At 41.4% G+C, this 21483-nt stretch overlaps 1 protein-coding gene across 1 annotated transcript in view; it reads left to right on the forward strand.

Moving 5' to 3' along the window:
- Positions 1 to 13689, forward strand: part of LOC128693822 (bifunctional protein GlmU) — a 31231-nt gene extending 17542 nt beyond the window's left edge. The window contains exons 2-3 of the mRNA XM_070081555.1: positions 1073 to 1201; positions 11425 to 13689. Coding sequence (XP_069937656.1) covers positions 1073 to 1201; positions 11425 to 11673 — 378 coding nt within the window. The 3' untranslated portion in view covers positions 11674 to 13689. The remainder of the gene's footprint in view (positions 1 to 1072; positions 1202 to 11424) is intronic.
- Positions 13690 to 21483: the final 7794 nt, after the last annotated feature.

The raw sequence follows: 21483 nt of genomic DNA on the forward strand, positions 1-21483 counted from the left end.
TCATAAACTGTTTTAAAAAGCAATCCTGAACCGTATCAAAAAAGTCACCAGACTCAAGATTTCTTGTCACATTGTTCCAATCAATTTGTCTGAAGTTAAAATCTCCCATTAATGCAACATTTTCGTATCTAGACACCTTATGAATTTTGCCTCACAGCAGTCTACTGCACTCCCTATCAAGTTTTGAGGGCCTATAAATCACACCCAAAATTAATTTTTCACGACGTTCGAGAAACTGTAGCCAAACAGATTCCGTGTCTGATGTTTCTAATCTTATATCTTATCTAACACAACAATTTAAATTATCTCTGACATACCTCGCCACTCCACCACCCTTCCTGTTGACCCTATCAGTGCGGAATAGTTTATAACCCTGTATGTTGCATTCAGAAGGCATTTCTCTATCTTTCAAGTTGAATCAGCTCTCCATTATAGCAATATCTATATTACTTTCTCTTGCAAGTAATCTTAGCGCTTTCACCGAGTGTAAGTTCTCAGGTATTTTCATTTGTCATTTTGGACTTATGTGACATATTTTATTTTCTGCAGTTCTTTAAAAGAAATATATTGTTTTCGTATTTTTAAAACTGGCCAGAGCATCTCCAGCATAACTACCAACAATGAACAGCTTAAGAGTTACAAATATAAATGTCAAATTAGCATCTACACAGCCCAGTTCTTCCTATAAGATAAATCTTTGTTGAAAATTTGAAGTCATTTAGAAAAGACGTAATTCATTGTACAGAAAATATTCCATTTTCAGTGAAATAATGAAACTGGTGCACACAACCCAGATGTTAGTACATGTTCATGTTAATACAGGTGACTACTTTAAATATGATGTATCAATGTTTATAGATTAGACGAGGAATTCTAGTTACTGCCTAGACACCAGCAATTAGATCATCGGTATTTAATACAGTTAAGATTGAGAGACGTGTGCACTACCTGGATACCTTCATTTAAGAGACGTTTCACCCACTATGGAGTGATTTTTATCAATCTACGTCTAAATAAATCAGAGAACGCTTAGACTGCTAGAATAATTTACTCACTGCTGTGTTGCATACAGGTGAAAACGAGCCTAGAGGAGTACGTGCGCCGTGAAGCAGTGCGTGGAGTGGTAGTGCTAACTTGCTGTGGGTCCCTCACTAGTGCTACACTCCGTCTCGCTGCTGCACCAGACGGTACCACTGACAAGGTAGGTACTCGCTAGGTACCACACTTCCAGCACTGTAGTAGTGCTGAGAAGGCAGCTAGCCAGAACACCAACACTTATAGTGCTGAGAAGATGTCCAGCTAGCACACCTCCAGCAACCTAGTAATGCTGAGGTCGCTAGCTAGCTCGCCTGCAACACTAGTAGTGCTGAGGTCGCTAGCTAGCTAGCCTGCAACACTAGTAGTGCTGAGGTCGGTAGCTAGCGTAATGTTCTCTCTATTTATGAGACATTTTAACCATCCAATTGAGTTTCAAAAAGGCGGAGAAAGTTGTATCAATGGGGTTGAGAGATACATAATTTAATTAAGCTTCATAAAAAATAGTTTTGATTTTAATATGAATATTGGTTTAGTTATACAAATTAAATTCATTTATAATTAATAAAATTTGGGATGAATTTAAGCTATGACAAGTCCTCGACCATCCCACCTGCATCATAATGGGACGGGTATAATGTATGTAACATCTCAGCCTTGATAATTAAAGAAATCACGAAAGGGCTCGGAATTTAACTTTTTTCACAGTAATATTGTATATATATATATATTAACAATGCAAGGAATTCGCAAGAGCTGGCGAAATATACACAAGCACTGATCTCTGGCTGAAGGAGAGTCGAACCTACGAGTTTGTGTATATTTCGCCCGCTCTTGTGAATTCCTTGCATTGTTAAAATTTCTAGTAAGGCTGCTGCATGCAGGATATGAGATGAAAAGCTGTAAGCCTTCTTCCTGAAAGCTGGCTGCCTTGGATCAACGTGTAGCGCAAGCTACACGCCAAGGTATTGTCCAGTGTGGGTAGATTGGTATAGCACTGCGTACTTTGTTCTAAAGTTCGTAGGTTCGAGTCTCCTTCAGCCAGAGATCAGTGTTTATAATATATATATATATATATATATATATATATATAGGATGGGGTCCACCTCTGGTGTAAATTGTGGGACCCACAGCCTCGGAGAAGTGGATAAAAAGGTTTCAAGGAAGAATATTTGGATTTCTTCCTGAAAGCAATCTGAATATTCCGCTTACCCTACCACCCCATCTTTTCATTCTTTTTCACCAATAGATGTATTTTATTACATAATACAGTACAAAAGATTTAAGAGCTACATTGTTGATATAAAGATGGGATATACAGTATATGAGGTGTGAGAGATACATGTCTAGTACATATTATGTATTTGTCACTGATTATAATGCGAAAATCTCATCCAGCTCCTCAGAGCTGGGGTGCGTGCCCAAAATACAGCAGGCATTACCCCTCTGAACAGCAGCGCTGAGTCGCTGGAACAGAAAACTAGCTGCCCTGGGATCCCTAGTTACCCTGATGAGTCGTTTGCCTAGCTCCTTAAGGAACTTAGATGCACTCTTTCCCCATGACCCAAAGATCTCTGAGCCTATGGGAACAAACATACAATGACGGGCAAGTTCTCCGTATTTATTAGAATTTAGGGACTCCCTGAAGCTGGCTGCTGCCGCCCCTCCTTTCTCCCTGGTGTATTGGAGATAGGTATCAGCCGGATAGATGCACATGTGTAGTCCCACACCACCTGCTTGCCATCTGTCTAGGCTTGAAGGGTGATACCATCTGGACGCTTCTGGCTGCCATCAGATCTGCATAGTTGGGGTGGCTCCCTTACTGCTGGGCATCCGGCTGTTGTGAGGCTCCCCTTGATAAAGTTATTGACCTCGTCTTGTAATCTTTCCATCGGATTTACGGCACACAAGACCATGGTACCCGAATCGGTCTGCTGCTTCACTGTCACAAATACATTTGTGTTCGGCGAGAATAGGGGCGGCAAGTCGAAGGGCAACGCCAATGCGGATGGTCTGTGGGTCGAGGCGTGTGCCAAGGCTCTCAATGCTAGGAGGCGGGCTCTCTCCTTCCCTGACACACTCTGAAGCATTGTTGAGGCTATATTCTCCACTATTGGGCCACCCCAGTGCGACTGCTTGTAGTTGTTGGGGGGAGCAGGTCTGGTTTCAGAGCCTGTTAGATTATCTCAGATCATGGCTCCATCACTGAACTTTTGGTCCCGGACTCCAATCTTGTCCCTAAGATGTTCAGGGAGAATCGCTGCTACAAGCTCTCTGGATGTAATACATGAGGACAGAAAAACAGGTAGCGCAATCTGTGATGACTTGCTGACACCAATGCCTCCTAGTCTGACTGGAAGTGTAGCTTGGTTCCACTGCCCGTCTTCTAGAGTAAGGTTAAGTACTTTCGTAAAAATCTGCCTCAGGATGCTGTCATATTCGTGCAGTATAGGGTTATCATATGAAGGTGCACATCTTAGGAAATATGTCAACCTGGGCAGACTCAAGCAAGCGCTTTGTGAGAAGGTACAAGGCATCGTGGGCGTCAAGATTGCCTATTCGTTGTTCCATTCTCCTCAACTCTTCCACTTTCTTCCCAAGAATTGTGTCAATGGCATCGCTTCCCAGAGGTGCTCCAAGCAAGACGCTATTTGTAGGGTAAGTTTATTAGGGGCAATGACTGATGCTCCTGGTACTTTGGATGGATCTCACTGCATTTATCACTTGTTGACTGAGATGATTTCACATTTGGATGTATTCAGGATGAGACCCATTTCCTGTCCCCGAGTCATCACCTGTGTAAGATCATCTAGGAGGGACTCCTTTGTACCTGCTAGTGTACCATCATCCAGGAACCGGATGTTCAGCTCAGTGGTCAGTCTGGCTGTGATTTCCCAAATTATGTATGTATGTATATATATATATATATATATATATATATATATATATATATATATATATATATATATATATATATATATATATAATGTCGTGCCGAATAGGTAAAACTTGCGATCTTGGCTTAAATAGCAACGCTCATCTTGCCATATAGGACAAGTGAAAATTTGTTTATGCAATAATTTCTCAAAAATCATTATGAAATTAACGAAAAAAATATATTTCATTGTGTTAGTTTAATATTAATTTATTGTAAACGTACCTAAAATATGTTTAGATGGATTAGGCTAAATTAAACTGCGCTTGTTATAATAAGGTTAAGTAAGTTTTCTAAGTTTCTTTTGGAACAAAATTATTAACTTTTGCATTAACATAAACGAAAAAAATATATCTATAAACATATAAGAGAAAATTTCAGAAAGGACTAAATTTTAAATGAGTTCTTGCTAATTGACCAGTTTTACATATTCGGCACAATATATATATATATATATATATATATATATATATATATATATATATATATATATATATGTATATATATGTATATATATGTCGTGCCGAATAGGCAGAACTTGCCATCTTGGCTTAAATAGCAACGCTCATCTTGCCATATAGGACAAGCGAAAATTTGTGTATGCAATAATTTCGCCAAAATCATTCTGAACCTAACGAAAAAAATATATTTCACTGTGTTTGTTTAGTATTAAATTATTGTAAACAAATCTAAAATATATTTAGTTGGGTTAGGCTAAAATAAATTGTTCTTGTTATAATAAGGTTAGGTAAGTTTTCTAAGATTCTTTTGGAGCAAAATTAAAATTTTTACATTAACATTAATGAAAAAAATATATCTTTAAACGTATAAGAGAAAATTTTAGAAAGGACTTAATTTTAAATGAGTTCTTGCTAATTGACCAGTTTTACATATTCGGCACGACATATATAATTTGGGAAATCACAGCCAGACTCACCACTGAGCTGAACACCTGGTTCCTGGATGATGGCACACTAGCAGGTACAAAGGAGTCCCTCCTAGATGATCTTACACAGGTGATGACACGGGGACAGGAAATGGGTCTCAACACTAATCTCAGGCCGAAAGAGACTCGAACCTACGAACCTTGGGAAAAGGTACGCAGTTGCTGGGAGCCCAAGTATTGAGCCAGTGTGGTATAATAAGTAGAGTACTGTGTACCGTGTCCCAACTCCAAGGTTCGTAGGTTCGAATCTCTTTCGGCCTGAGATTAGTGTTTGTGAATATTTTGTATGCAGATGTAGTATACACAGACTTTGCAAAAGCTTTCGACGATTGTGACCATGGTGTAATAGCACACAAAATGCATGATAAAGGAATAACAGGAAAAGTTGGTAGATGGATCTACAACTTCCTGACAAATAGAACACAAAGAGTAATAGTAAACAGTAAAGTCTGAGGCAGCTACGGTGAAAAGTTGTTCTACAAGGCACAGTACTCGTTCCCATCCTCTTCCTTATCCTCAAATATGACAGAGATGTAAGCCATAGCTCCGTGTCTTCCGTTGCGGATGATACCGAATTTCTATAACAGTGACCTCTATTGAAGACACCGCAAGACTCAAGCGGACATCAACCAAATCTTTAAATGGGCCACAGAAAACAATATGAAGTTCAATGAAGAGACATTTCAACTAAGATATGGGAAATTTGAGGAAATTAAATCTGCATCAGGGTATAAAACAAATTCTAACCATACAATAAAGTGAAAAACTAATGTGAAGGACCTGGGAGTGATAATGTCAGAGGATCTCACCTTCACAGATCACAACAATGTATCTACGTCATCTGTTAGAAAAGCGATAGGATGGATAATGAAAATCTTCAGAACTAGAGACACCAAGTCCATGAGGATTCTCGTTTCTCTCTAGGCTGGAATACTGCTGTACACTAACGACCCTCTTCAAGGCTGGCGGAATTGCTGAGCAGGAGAGTGTACGAAGAACTTTTACGGCACACGTAAGTACGATAAGGCACCTAAATTACTGGGAACGGTTAAAGCCCTTGATTTGTATTCCCTGGAGCTCAGGCGAGAAAGATATATAATATACACTTGGAAACTTGCACACGAAAATCACTCTATATGAGAGCAAAAGACTCGGCAAGAGATGCAACATCCTCCCATGAAAAGAAGGGGCGCCACGAGTACATTTAGAGACAACACAGTAAGTGTCAGGGGCCCAAGATTGATCATCTGCCTTCCAGCATACATAAGGGGGATTACCAATAGACTCCTGGCAGACTTCAAGAAGGCGCTAGACAGGCACCTAAAGTCACTACCTGACCAGCCGGGATGTGGTTCTTACGGCGGTTTACGTGCGGCCAGCAAAAACAGCCTGGTTGATGAGACCCTGATCCACCACGATGCCTGGTCTCAGACCGAGCCGCTGGGACGATGACCCTCGAAACCCTCTCCAGGTATATATATGTGTATATATATATATGTGTATATATAATGTCGTACTGAATAGGTAAAACTTACGATTATGGCTTAAATAGCAACGCTCTTCTTGCCGAATAAGGCAAGCGAAAATTTGTGTATGCAGTAATTTCACAAAAATTATTCTTAACCTAACGAAAAAAATATATTTCATTGTGTTTGTTATTAAATTATTGTTAACTTATCTAAAATATATTTAGCTGAATTATGCTAATTTAAATTGCGTTTTCTAAGGTTCTGTTGGTACAAAATTATTATTTTTTATAGTAACATAAATGAAAAAAATGTATCTTTAAATGTATAAGAGAAAATTTTAGAAAGGACTTGATTTTAAATGAGTTTTTGCTAATTGACCAATTTTTACCAATTCGGTATATATATATATATATATATATATATATATATATATATATATATATATATATATATATATGTCAGGAGTCTGAGAGAGTTAGAGCTAAGGAAGGGGTAGCAATAATGTTGAAGGATCAGTTATGGAAGGAGAAGAGGGAATATAAATGTATAAATTCCAGGATTATGTGGATTAAAGAAAGGGTTGGATGCAAAAAGTGGGTCATAATAAGCGTGTATGCACCTGGAGAAGAGAGGAGTGTAGAGGAGAGAGAAATTTTGGGAGATGTTAAGTGAATGTATAGGAACCTTTGAACCAAGTGAGAGAGTAATTGTGGTAGGGGACCTAAATGCTAAAGTAGGAGAATCATTTAGAGAGGGTGTGGTAGGTAAGTTTGGGGTGCCAGGTGTAAATGATAATGGGAGCCCTTTGATTGAACTTTGTATAGAAAGGGGTTTAGTTATAGGTAATACATATTTTAAGAAAAAGAGGATAAATAAATATACAAGACATGATGTAGGGCGAAATGACAGTAGTTTGTTGGATTATGTATTGGTAGATAAAAGACTGTTGAGTAGACTTCAGGATGTACATGTTTATAGAGGGGCCACAGATATATCAGATCACTTTTTAGTTATAGCTATAGTGAGAGTAAAAGGTAGATGGTATACAAGGAAAATAGAAGCAGCAAGTAAGAGAGAGGTGAAGGTTTATAAACTAAAAGAGGAGGTAGTTAGCGTAAGATATAAACAACTATTGGAGGATAGATGGGCAATGGGGTCGAAGTTGTATGGGGCAGGTTTAAGAATGTAGTGTTAGTGTTCAGCAGAAGTTTGTGGATATAGGAAAGTGGGTGCGGGAGGGAAGAGGAGCAATTGGTGGAATGATGTAAAAAGAGTAGTAAGGGAGAAGAAGTGATGCAAGGAGGGAGGATTATATGGAGAGAAAAATAGTGGTTAAGAGAATGGTGAAGCAATGTAAAAAAGAGAGCAAATGAGAGAGTGGGTGAGATGTTATGGAGTGAGATTAACAAGTTAAGGAAGCCTAGAGAACAAAGGGATTTGTCAGTTAAAAAATAGGAGAGGAGAGTTATTAAATGGAGAGTTAGAGGTATTGGGAAGATGGAGGGAATATTTCGAGGAATTGTTAAATGTTGATGAAGCTAGGGAAGCTGTGATTTCGTGTATAGGGCAAGGAATAATAACATCTTGTAGGAGTGAGGAAGAGCCAGTGTGAGTGTGGGGGAAGTTCATGAGGCATTGGGTAGAATGAAAGGGGGTAAGGCAGCTGGGATTGATGGGATAAAGATAGAAATGTTAACAGCAGGTGGGGATATAGTTTTGGAGTGGCTGGTGCTATTATTTAATAAATGTATGGAAGACGGTAAGGTACCTAGGGATTGGCAGAGAGCATGCATAGTTCCTTTGTATAAAAGCAAAGGGGACAAAAGAGAGTGCAAAAATTATAAGGGAATAAGTCTGTTGAGTATATGTAGTAAAGTGTATGGTAGTTATTATTGAAAGAATTAAGTGTAAGACAGAGAAGAGGATAGCAGATGAACAAGGAGGCTTTAGGAAAGGTAGGGGGTGTGTAGACCAAGTGTTTACAGTGAAACATATAGGTGAGCAGCATTTAGATAAGGCTAAAGAGATTTTTGTGGCATTTATGCATTTGGAAAAGGCGTATGACAGGGTAGATAGGGAGTAATGTGGCAGATGTTGCAGGTGTATGGTATAGGAGGTAGGTTACTGAAAGCAGTGAAGAGTTTTTACGAGGATAGTGAGGCTCAGGTTAGAGTATATAGGAAAGAGGGAGATTATTTCCCAGTAAAAGTGGGCCTTAGACAAGAATGTGTGATGTCACCGTGGTTATTCAATATATTTATAGATGGGAGTGTAAGAGAAGTGAATGCGCAGGTGTTGGCAAGAGGTGTGGAGTTTAAAGATAAAAAATCAAACACAAAGTGGGAGTTGTCAGTTGCTTTTTGCTGATGACACTGTGCTTTTGGGAGATTCTGAAGAGAAGTTGCAGAGGTTGGTGGATGAATTTGGTAGGGTATGTAAAAGAAAAAAATTAAAAGTGAATATAGGAAAGAGTAACGTTATGAGGATAACAAAAAGATTAGGTGACGAAAGACTGGATATCAGATTGGAGGGAGAGAGTATGGAGGAGGTGAATGTATTCAGATATTTAGGAGTGGACGTGTCAGCAGATGGGTCCATGAAGGATGAGGTGAATCATAGAATTGATGAAGAGAAAAGGGTGAGCAGTGGACTCTGGAGTCTGTGGAGACTTTGCTTCCAAAAACTTTGTCCTTGTAAGCAAAGAGGGGAATGTATGAGAGTATAGTTATACCAACACTCTTGTTTGGGAGTGAAGCATGGGTGATGAATGTTGCAGTGAGGAGAAGGCTGGAGGCAGTGGAGATGTCATGTCTGAGGGCAATGTGTGGTGTGAATATAATGCAGAGAATTCGTAGTTTAGAAGTTAGGAGGAGGTGTGGGATTACCAAAACTGTTGTCCAGAGGGCTGAGGAAGGGTTGTTGAGGTGGTTCGGACATGTAGAGAGAATGGAACGAAACAGAATGACTTCGAGAGTGTATAAATCTGTAGTGGAAGGAAGGCGGGGTAGGGGTCGGCCTAGGAAAGGTTGGAGGGAAGGGGTAAAGGAGGTTTTGTGTGCGAGGGGCTTGGACTTCCAGCAAGGATGCGTGAGTGTATTTAACAGGAATGAATGGAGACAAATGACGTGCTGTTGGAGTGTGAGCAAAGTAACATTTATGGACTGATGAAGACACTGTGTGGCGAAACGTTTCCTCAATAATGATACCCAAGTGTTAGTTTGCACATGTGTCTAATTTATCAACGTGTCGGTTCTCTGAACCATTCATCTACAATCCTGTCAGACACTGCAACTTCTTGGGATCTTAATACTTGGGAATTCTTCGCTTGCCTAACCCTTGGGCACGACCTACTTTCACAATGGTCAAATGTGACACCACCTACGACTGCTGCACCTCTCCTGCCTACGGTATATAAGCTCCTTCTCCGCACATATACTGTATTCTTTTCAAGATTGATGGACTGACCACATCGACTCAAGGCTGAGGGACTGATTACCTCAAACTCCTCCTGTTCTCCTCCATTCTCCTTTGTATGGACTGATGAAGCCACGGTGTGGCGAAACGTTTCCTCAATAAAGGTACCCAAGAGTTGCACATGTGCCTAATTTATGAACGTGTCGGTTCTCTGAACCATTCATCTACACACATGAACGTTATAAATGTACTGAGACTTCTAACTGTATTCCTGTGATATTCAGATTAACTGTTTACTTCTCTCCTAATATTATTCAGAATCTTTTACACAGATATATCAAAGCTACATAAAAAAAAAATCAAGGCTCTTTCTTTTGTTAGAATAATTAAATGTGTGATGGAATCCACAATGACTGTACATTAATTCCTTTCTATATGATTTTCTAACATCTACTGTACAGATACCTGGCTTCACCGGTGAGCATGTTCTAAAAGTTATTATGTGAATCCAGTGCCTTTAGTGATCAGAATTAGTAATAATCAAGGAATCAAGTTGATTATCGTAAGGTAGGTTGGCAAACAATTTGGTTTGTAATGTAGAAGCCTAGGTGTTAATTGTTATGCATAATTCAACATGGTAAGCTGAGTCATTGATGATACTCTTCAGATCACTTGTTCTCCCCAGCCTGGAATACTACTGTATACATTCATTCAACATCTGAATTGTTTGAAAGCTTGAGGTTTCTTTATTTGTATTCCTTGGTACACATGCGAGAAAGGTACACCGTAATTTACTCCTGGAAAATCCTGGAAGGAATGGTCCTAGACCTGCAAACCTTAAACACTCCATATGAAAGCAAAAGACAACAGACGGTGCAGAGTATCTCCAATTAAAAGTAGGGGCATAATGAGCACACCAAGAGAGAACTCGTTAAGTGCCAGAGGTCTTTTGTCTTTCAACGCCCCTTACTAGATGCATGCAGAAAATTACCAACAAACTTCTAGCTGTATTCAAGGACCTAGACATGTTCCTCAAATCGGTTCCTGACCAGCTGGACTATGGAAGAACTTCGTGCGGCCAGCAGTAACATCCTGGTTGAAGATGCCTTGATTCACTGGGAGGCTTTTTCTATGACCAGGCCACGGGGGCACTGACCCCTGCCGGTAGCGTCATCCAGACATCCTTCAAGTAACATGGTTGCTGTTATTCTCATCTGGGGAGGTGGGAACAAGTGGGGATGTAGGCCTGCCAGTATTATTATAATAAAAAAAGAAGCGCTAAGCCACAAGGGCTGCCCTGCCAGTAGACTGCACAGATCAACTGGTGTACATAATTTGTGTTATGTTCTTACTAAGTTAAGCGAAAAAAATCTTGAGTAATTTCCTTTGCAACTGATTTAAGAAGGGGATTACTTGTGATGAGCTCCTTGGGAGTAGCTTTAATATATTTGTGATATTAATACAGCTTCTATGAAATGCTCTTGTCTGTATATAGAGATACAGTTCATACAGATTATAAAACGTTTTCACAATCTATTTAGGTTTTAACTACTTCTAGACATCAGTAAGGTTTACAGTGTCAGTTGCTGGGACGATGTAATAACCATCTTTCTTCCTTTGGACAGATCAAGACATTCAAGAAGCACTTCGAGGTGTTGGGAATGTCTGGAACGATCAGTCGTGGTGGCGCCCACCTTCATATCTGTCTGAGTGACGACCAGGGCGGCACCCTGGGTGGTCACGTGATGGGCGACCTGGTCGTCTTCACCACCATGGAGATCGCTCTTGGGGAAGCTACTGATGTTATTCTTGACCGCCAGGATGACCCTGCCACTGGATACGATGAACTGACTGTAACTAAAGACCAGGCCTGAAACAAGCCTACCACCACCTATGATAAACTGCGTGAAACTGAAGATCAGGCTTTAAATAAGTGTCATCAAAATGCTGTTTCTAGGGCTTCTATGTAGCCGGCTCTGTCTCGTTTAAAGCCTAATCTTTTTTTACAACCAGTTCATGTATGATTAGGTAACTGCACAAAGACTAGACTTTAAATAAGCTTACTACTGGTTACAATGAATTAATTATAAATCAAAACTAGGCCTAAAACAAGTTTATCACCAGGCTATCAGTAACTGCTTATAACTAATGACTTCACCTGAAAAAAGCCTGCCATTAGGTACCTTGAACTGTAAATGCTAGGACTAAAGCGCCTAATATCAAATATTTTCATGTAGTGAGTGTAAACACAGAATATTACTCATTAACTGAAAATTTTGTATCTTCCTATTTTGTAATTATATTGTTATACTAGCAGAATAATAGGGCTTTGCCCATACGTTGTTTCTCATAAAGTTTTACAGTGTATTAACGTTAATGGGAAATACTCTTGCTTTAGTAAATCTTATGAGGATTTCTTAAGTCGTCTTCCGTTACCCACCTCGTCATGAGGCAGATCTGGTGGTCTCGCACCTGCCTTGTTAGGAGGCGGGTGTGAAGAAGCTAGAACGTCAGATTTCGTCAGGAGGCGAAACCTTAATTTTTCGTTCTCGTTCTCCAGTTGTGCTAAATTTGAGACTTAAAATTGATCAGGTTTGTTTAGAAATATGATTTTTTTTTTAATCAGTATAAAAAGAGCTTTGAAATTATGTGTCACAACCTAGTGCAGCCATAAAGTGGCGCCAAGGACCACGCCACCAAATAACAATTTTGAAACGTTGGTTATGTTATGAAATCAGTATAAAAGAACTTCAAAATTATATACTATTCAACATAACACAACCCAAAAAAAGCCTTCCTTCCGTGAGTAGCGCTGCCACCCCCCCCCCCCCAAAAAAAAAAAAAAAAAATGGAACGCTGTGGAGACTAATGCCTAGTTGTACTGGCGTGTATAGAGACTGAATTATGAAAACGAATTAATAAACCAGCAAAAATACTGTACTTGGTATAGTATAATACTGTAATGAAATACAGTGTCTCCCCGAAGCGGTGTATTGTATAACGAAGTACTGTATGTTTCATTACTGCTGTGTATTTTATAGTGAAGTACAGTATGTACTTACCTAATTGTGGTTGCAGGGGTCGAGACTCAGCTCCTGGCGCAGCCTCTTCACTAATTGCTACTAGGTCCTCTCTCTCTGCTTCCAGAGCTTTGTCATACCTCGTCTTAAAGCTATGTATGGTTCCTACCTCAACTATATCATTGTTAAGCTATTCCACTTCCAGTTTGGAACCCACACCTGGGTTCCAAACTGGTGCTGCATACTCCAGTATGGGCCTGACGTACACAGTGTCTTAAACGATTCCTTACTATGGTGTCGGAACGCTATTCTCAGGTTTGCCAGGCGCCCGTATGCTGCAGCACTTATCTGGCTGATGTGTGCCTCTGGAGACATGCTCGGTGTTATGGTCACCCCAAGATCTTTCTCCTTGAGTGCTTGTGCAGCTGAAGTATATTTCACTGCAGCTGAGTATGCTGTATTAAAGTGCAGTTTGTATTGCTGCAACTGTATCTATTATATTAAATTACAGTATGTCATGTATTTTTTTCTTCTTGTTTAAACAAAACACAATAACTGAAATTTAAATAAGTATATAGATAACCTAGTAATATTTCTTTTAGTTCACATGTAAATTAAATCTACACAAAGATACATATACACTTCCTTTAACACTAAGAGAATAATTTTTGTTTGAGGAATAACGAACCAGTTATAGAACAGTGATCTTTTTCAGGAATTTGTTTACACATCTACAAATAACCTTTATATCGGACACAAACATTTAACAAAATTTACACAACTCAAAATGAGTCTTATGTTTTCTTGTTATAAGGGTCACTATCAGTGCAAGTTTAAGGACGATCGGAAAAGATATTCTACAGCAAATAATTTGATTTTAATAATCCCAAGCTTTCAGAATAAAAAGGCATATTACAGAATGACATACTGTAAAAAGGTACCATTACTTACACTACCAGCCTTTCCACTACCACTGTTTCTTTTCTTTCCTTTGTCCCGTCCCTTTTCCCCTCATATATATACTGGCTCCCTCACTCTTGTGTGTTAGTGTGACTTTGTAAATGGTCTAAGTTGGACCAAATCGTCGTCATAAGCTTCTCTCTCCTATGTGTGGGTTGTATATTCAAAGCTTTCTAAGAATTTTAGTAAAATTTCAAATTTTCATCTAACACTAATGTTATGGGGTTTCGGGCTTATAGACTGCATCATTATTATTATTTTCAAGCCAATCGAAAGAATTTTTCTTTAGCTACTGAATATAAACGAATTTATTTTTTTTCAGTAAAATGTTATATCTATGTGACTCTGATGGATTAGTCTTATACCTCTTAAAGAATATCTTATAATTTCACGTACATTTTTTAAATTATACCAAAGTGGTTGGGCCACTTACCTTTTATATCCTACCTCTCTCCCCCCTCCCACCCTTTTCCAAAATTTCTATCCTTACCCATCCTTCTTCCTTACCCATCTCACCAAAGCTCTGGTCTGGATACCGAATACCTTGTTATTGTTATTATTATTATAATCAAGGGGGAAGCGCTAAACCCGGAGGATTATACAGCGCCTGGGGGGGGATGTGGAAGGCATTCAGGCTTAATTCGGGGAACTGGAGCACAGATCCAATTCCCTAAATCAAGAGCCCCTCACCAACATCAAGGAACCTTCCTTGAGGGGCCGAATACCTTGTGTTCAGGAAACACACCAGTGGCGACAATTTCAAGCTAATCAGTAGAGGAATTTTCCTGCTCTACCATGGGATCCAAAGATTCCAATTTGTTTCAACTATTTTACTGTACAGAAAAATCTGCTCGCACATAAACACAATGTAATGGACACCATCCATGCTATGAGATGCATCAGCATCTATGGAAGAGGTCAGCTGGAATTTAACGCAATTTAATGGGAATAAAAACTTAACACTATTTTACATATATAATGAACAAATCTGCATCCACACACTTGACTTACAGTCTCGCCACATTATCGAACTGGATGCCGCCTTCTTGTTGATCAACTGGGAGCCATCTTGTTGTTGATCAACTGAAATCCATCTTTTTGTTGATCAACTGAAATCCATCTTGTTGTTGATCAACTGAAATCCGTCTTGTTGCTGATCAACTGGGAGCCATCTTGTTGCTGATCAACTGGGAGCCATCTTGTTGTTGATCAACTGGGAGCCATCTTGTTGTTGATCAACTGGGAGCCATCTTGTTGTTGATCAACTGGGAGCCATCTTGTTGTTGATCAACTGGGAGCCATCTTGTTGCTGATCAACTGGGAGCCATCTTGTTGTTGATCAACTGGGAGCCATCTTGTTGTTGATCAACTGAAAGCCATCTTGTTGCTGATCAACTGGGAGCCATCTTGTTGCTGATCAACTGGGAGCCATCTTGTTGCTGATCAACTGGGAGCCATCTTGTTGTTGATCAACTGAAAGCCATCTTGTTGTTGATCAACTGAAAGCCATCTTGTTGCTGATCAACTGGGAGCCATCTTGTTGCTGATCAACTGGGAGCCATCTTCTTGTTGATCAACTGGGAGCCATCTTGTTGTTGATCAACTGAAAGCCATCTTGTTGTTGATCAACTGAAAGCCATCTTGTTGTTGATCAACTGAAAGCCATCTTGTTGTTGATCAACTAATAGCCATCTTGTTGTTGATCAACTGAAAGCCATCTTGTTGATTAACTGAAAGCCATCTTCTTGGTGGCTTTCAGTTGATCAACTTGTAGTTGATCAACTGGAATTATTATTATAAAAAACGCTAAACCACAAGGGCCATACAGCGGCGCAGGGCAGGGAAGGATGCGAGGGTATCGGGTAGCAAGAGGGAGAGGGATGAGTAGTAGGTTATGGAGTACAGCGGGGCAGTGGATAGTGCAGGGGTAGAAAGAGATTGAGGTAGAAGGGGAGTGCTAAAGGTATCATCATCAGAGTTTGCGGAGTAAGTCAGTTGCTGTCAGAGAGTCTGAATTAAAGGAGGATCCATCAGCAAGAAGGGAAGGTAAAGAAAGAGCAGCAGAGCAGAGATGATGTAGGAGGTAAATTCTGCGTGCTCGTTGATAGAGTGGGCAGTCCAACAGAATTTGGCTAACAGATACTGGAACCTGACAGTTCTCACAGAGAGGAACAGGACACCTCTCCATGAGTAAGACGAGTGTGGCTGATGCGAAGATGGGAGAGAGTAGTCTCCCAACTTCGACACTGATGACAAGAAGACGGCCAGTAACCTATACTCGGTTTAATAGAATGAAGTTTGTTATGGAGCAGATCAGACCAACGTTGTTGCCAACGGGTGCGAAGGTGTGTAGCACTTGCAGCAAAATAATCAGAGAATGGAATACCTCTATGAAACTGGGATGTCGTGCGCTGCTGACCGCGCAGCAGTGTCTGCCTGTTCATTGCCCTGTACGTCAACATGACCAGGGACCCAAGAAAAAACTATTTTTGTGGTTGGTAGAGATACGGCGTAACCAAAGTTGGATACGGAGAACTATGGGGTGAGGTGTATCAAATTTTCGTATAGCCTGTAAAGCACTAAGGGAGTCTGAAACAACCACAAATGGTGACACAGGCATAGATGCAATACGAATAAGTACTGCAAGAATGGCATACAATTCAGCAGTAAAAATGCTAGCCGAGGATATTAAATACCCTTGCACGACACTGTCCGGAAACACTGCTGCGAATCCGACGCCGTCAGAAGACTTAGAACCATCTGTGTACACTGTGATGGCATGAGAATGAGAGAAGTGGTGGTCAAGAAAAAGAGAGTGAGAAGCTACCGTAGGCAGCTGGGCTTTCACGCATGGCAGTGAGAAAGAACAGACACGAACAGCCGGCACTTCCCAAAGGGGTAGGGAAAAGTGAGACGCTACATGAACATAGGAAGGTGGTAACTGAAGGGAAGACGAGCAAATGTAGGCGAAGAGAAAAGGGATGGAGTAAACAGGAGCAACAAACAAATAAAGAATGTCTACTAACATCAGTGACTATTCTACATATGGAAGGATTGCGGAGATCATGAGAGCGAAGGCAATGGGCATAACAGCGATCGGACAAGGATGAAATATTTGCTTCTGCGTAGAGACTCTCAACAGGTGAATTGCGAAAAGCAATAAGGCGTAAACGTAATCCCTAGTGATGAATGGGATTAAGACTAGAGAGAGTAGCAGGAGAGGCCGCCTAATAGATCTAGTCACTATAACTAGTGGAGAGACTGTCGTCTCTAAATACCACAATAAACGTCGATTTATCGATGTTCCATCATCTTGCAAATTGCACTGGTAAGAGCAATGGGACGATAGTGGGAGGCATCATATCCCATAGTACCCGGTTTACAGAAAGGGAGAACAATAGCAGATTTCCACAGCTGGGGAAGAACTCCTTGTGACCAAATAATATTAAAGAGTTGAAGAGGACAGCAAGGGCTGACTGATGTAAATGCTGTAACATCCGAATATGAATGCCGTCAGGTCCAGCTGCCGATGATTGGCAAGCTGAGAGTGTTGTCTCCAGTTCCAGAAGTGTAAAAGGCACATTATAAGATTCTTCCTTGAAAGAAAAGGGCGCTAACTCTCTGGCAGACTAAGGAAAGAAACTAGGGGCATAGATGCAGCCCGAGAAATACGGACCAGATAATTACCAGTTTCAGAGGCAACATCGAGAGGGTTTGCTATATCAACACTGGCAACCCGCAGAACAGGAGTCTGGTCGGGAGAGTATTTACCACTCAGTTTCTGTACTTTTTTCTAGACTGCATTCATAGAGGAAGCAGAGGTGATGGTGGAAACAATCTCACCAGTGTTTAGCATCAAGGATGATACGGTGAGCGACGGCTCGCTTCTGCTTAAAATCAAGTCTTTTTGTGGTTCTCTTGTTTTGAAACCTGCCCCATGCAGCGCGTTTCAAGCGTACTGCCCGAGCACAAGCAGCAGACCACCAAGGCATGCACTTATGAGAATACCTGACCGAGGTTTGGGGTATAGAATGTGAAGCTGCAGTTAAAACTGAGGTCGAGGTGTAAAAGCACATCAATGGAGGACGAAGAAGAAGCCTCACTAAAAGCAGTTCGTTGCGAGTAAAGGTCCCAATTTGCTCGATCAAATTGCCAGTGTGGGCTACGAAGAGGTGGTTAACATGAAGAAGTAAGAATGATTGGAAAATGATCGCTGTCATGTAAGTCCGGGACAACAGACCAGGTAAAATCTAGTGCAGTGGAGGAAGAGCAGACCGAGAGATCGATGCAAGAGTATGAGTACGAGGATCAAAATGGGTGGGAGTACCCATATTTAAAACATGGAGGGGGTTAGATGTGAGAAAAGCCTCTAACTGAATGCCATGGGAGTCACAGTGAGATTCCCTCCCCAGAGGAAATGGTGGGCATTAAAATCTCCAACAGAAGTGGTGGCTGTAAGGACGAAACAAGAAAGGCAACATCTGGGATAGATAATGCCCGAGAAGGAGAGAGATACAAAGAACAGATTGTATACCACTTATTCAAGTAGAGACGGGCTGCAGTGTAATACAGTGAAGTATGAACAAATAGCTGACAGTACGAAATATCAGTGCGTATAAGAAGGGCACTTTCATTTAAGGTTTAAGGTTCTATCAGAAAAAGAATCCGAAGAATACAATAAATCATAGCCTGGGATGGGATGGATAAAAGCGGAGTGTAATTTCGGTTCTTGTAAGCAAACACCAACAGTGGAAAACCAGGAGAGCAACATTTGAAGCTCACACCGATTACCTCTGAGGCCGTCTATATTTCACTTTAAATAGTCCATGATTGGTAACGAGAAAGATACAAGAAATCTGCAGGTAAAGGTACCAACGGACTAGAGGGGTTAGAAAAGTCCACATGTGGACTTTTCTAACATTCAAGCAGCGAAGGAATGGGACACTGCAAAGATAGGAGTTGCGCAGATGGAGGAGAGAGGAAGAGGAGGAACAGGAGGTGGATCAGTGTCCATTGATGGTTTAGTCTCTTCAGTATATTCTGAGATACCTTCAAGTGTTTCGGAAGACAAAGATGTTGTATGGGAAACAATATTGGAGATGGAAGGAAGGTGAGTAAAGACTGGGACAGCAATGGACTGTACGAAAGTAGGGGGGTGGGGGACGAAAGGATATAGGGAACTGGAGAAGTGTGGGAGGAGACAGAAGAGGAAGAAACCTGGGAGGGGGCAGAAGAGGAAGAAACCTGGGAGGGGACATGGGAGGAAGGTACAGTACGAGGAGGGTGAACCTCCACACTTGTAACACAGCAGTGAGAGGTGAAGAACCAGGTACAGAGATCAGAAAGGTAAAATGTGGAGGTAGAAGAAGGGAATGGGTTAAAGGAGATTTGAGCAATGGGGATTTTTTGGGCTTCTGAGAAGTAGAGGGGCGATTGGGAGGAGGTGTTGTACGAGGTCTTGTCGGTACTGGAACTTGTGAGGGAGAACATGAAGTGAGAACAGACTGAGGTGTTGAGGTAGGGACTTTTGAGTCCAGGACGGCAAAAGAATTAGACAGCCTCCTCCCAGAGGAGGCTGCAGAAAATGGGACCCGAGAGGTGGGGGGACGTTGGGAAACATGAGAATAAGAGATACGGGATAGTTTCCCTTGGAGGCATAGATGAGAAACTGCCATAACATTGGGGAAACCTTCTGCCTCTTTGAGGCAATAGATTTTTCGCTCATTTAAGTAAACTTGGCAACAGCAAGAGTAAGATGGGTGAGCCTCATGACAGTTAAGGCAAGAGGGAGGTAGACTACAAGATATATTGGAATGGTAATCGGCACCATAGACTGGGCATTCGGCTATAGACCTGCAATATTTCGGTGGATGACCAAAACGCCAGCAATTTCTGCACTGTTGCGGTGTAGGGATCACCTTTCGAACTTGTAAACGATGTCCCACTATATAAACAGTAGATGGGAATTCACGGCAGTCAAAAGTATCAAGGGTATCATCTCTGCCCACGGGCAGGAAGGACGTGTCTAATTTGAGGATTGGGAGGTCTTGGAGTTCCAGCTGTTCTAGAATGTCATCGCCACATGTCTGGAAATTCTGTTGGACAATGGTATGGGGCAGAATGACAGTGCCACTATAAGAATTGAGAGAAAGATGTTTTTCGAGAGTGATAGGAATAGTATCAGTATTTGAAAGAAGAGAAAGGTCATGAGCTTGGTTAGCATTCTGGACAGTGATGATGCATGTACCGCTCTTGAGAGCGTGAAAGGCTATATCTCTACCAACATGGCATTGGAGTGCCTTGCCAATACTATGGTCGGAAAGATAGGCAGTAGAGAAAGTCGGTCTTAAAGTAAAGAATTTAGTCCATTGTGAATTCCGAAACTGAGTGTGGAAAGGGAGTGCATGACATGTCGGTCTTTTCTGAGTAGAATAGGGGAGGGATGGGGAGGAGGAGGAAAGGGGGGAAAAAGGGTGGATGGGATAGGGTAGGGGGGTTTGGGGGGTGATTAGGTTCGGTCTGAGGAAGGAGAACAAAAGGTCTAATTCCTAAGACCAAGAGCCTCTTCACCACACCAAGGAGCCCCCTTTGAATTATTATTATTATAATCAAGGGGGAAGCGCTAAACCCAGAGGATTATACAGCGCCTAGGGGGGGGATGTGGAAGGCATTCCGGCTTAATTCGGGGAACTGGAGCACAGATCCAATTCCCTAAATCAAGAGCCCCTCACCAACATCAAGGAACCTTCCTTGAGGGGCCCCCTTTGAAGAGGTGATCAACTGGAAACCACCTTTTTGTTGATCAACTGGAAGTCACCTTGTTATTGACCAACTGGAAGTCACCTTGTTATTGACCAACTGGAAGTCACCTTGTTGCTGATCAAAGCTGTCTCTGAGAGTTTTGAAAGGTATTTGAGCCTTCCCAGGATTCAGGATTTAAGTTCAACAGCAATGTTCATAGGTTACATGCACATGCCAAGTGTTCAAGGAATGTAGCCCTAGTTACCATACCCAAATTTTGAAAAGCTGAAACCGATAGTATGAGACATTCTCGAGTAATGAGCTTAATTAAGAAAAAAAGTTTAAGAAATTAATGTCTGGCAACGCAAAGTCTCCCTTTTCCATACTAACTACTAAGCTTCATTTTTACCCTCAGACATGGAGGTGCCCTGGGCACCTTCCAGGGCACACTACTAGGGAACATTCCCAGGGTAAACTCCCAGTGCACACTAGAAGGACACACTCCCAGGGTAAACTCCCAGTGCACACTAGAAGGACACACTCCCAAGGTAAACTAGGGCATCTTCAAGGCACACTACACCCAGGGTAATCTTCTAGGGCACCTTCCAGGCACATTCCCAGGGCACACTGACGAAGCACATTAATAGAGCACATTCCCAGGGCACACTCCCAGAGGGCACTAATAGGGCACAATCCCAGGACACACTCCTCGAGCACATTCCCAGGGCACACTCCCAGAGCTCACTATTAGGGCACAGTCCCAGGGCACTCTCAGAGCACACTATTAGGGCACAGTTCCAGGGCACACTTCCAGAGCACACTATTAGGGCACAATACCAGGACACACCCCAGAGCACACTAACAGGGCACAGTCCCAGGGTACACTCCCAGGGCACAATCCCAGAACACATACCAGGGCACACTACTAGGGCACCTTACAGGGCACACTACCAGGTCACACTA

The sequence above is a fragment of the Cherax quadricarinatus genome, unplaced genomic scaffold (genome assembly GCF_038502225.1).
Source record: "Cherax quadricarinatus isolate ZL_2023a unplaced genomic scaffold, ASM3850222v1 Contig3091, whole genome shotgun sequence".
Classification (NCBI taxonomy): domain Eukaryota; kingdom Metazoa; phylum Arthropoda; class Malacostraca; order Decapoda; family Parastacidae; genus Cherax; species Cherax quadricarinatus.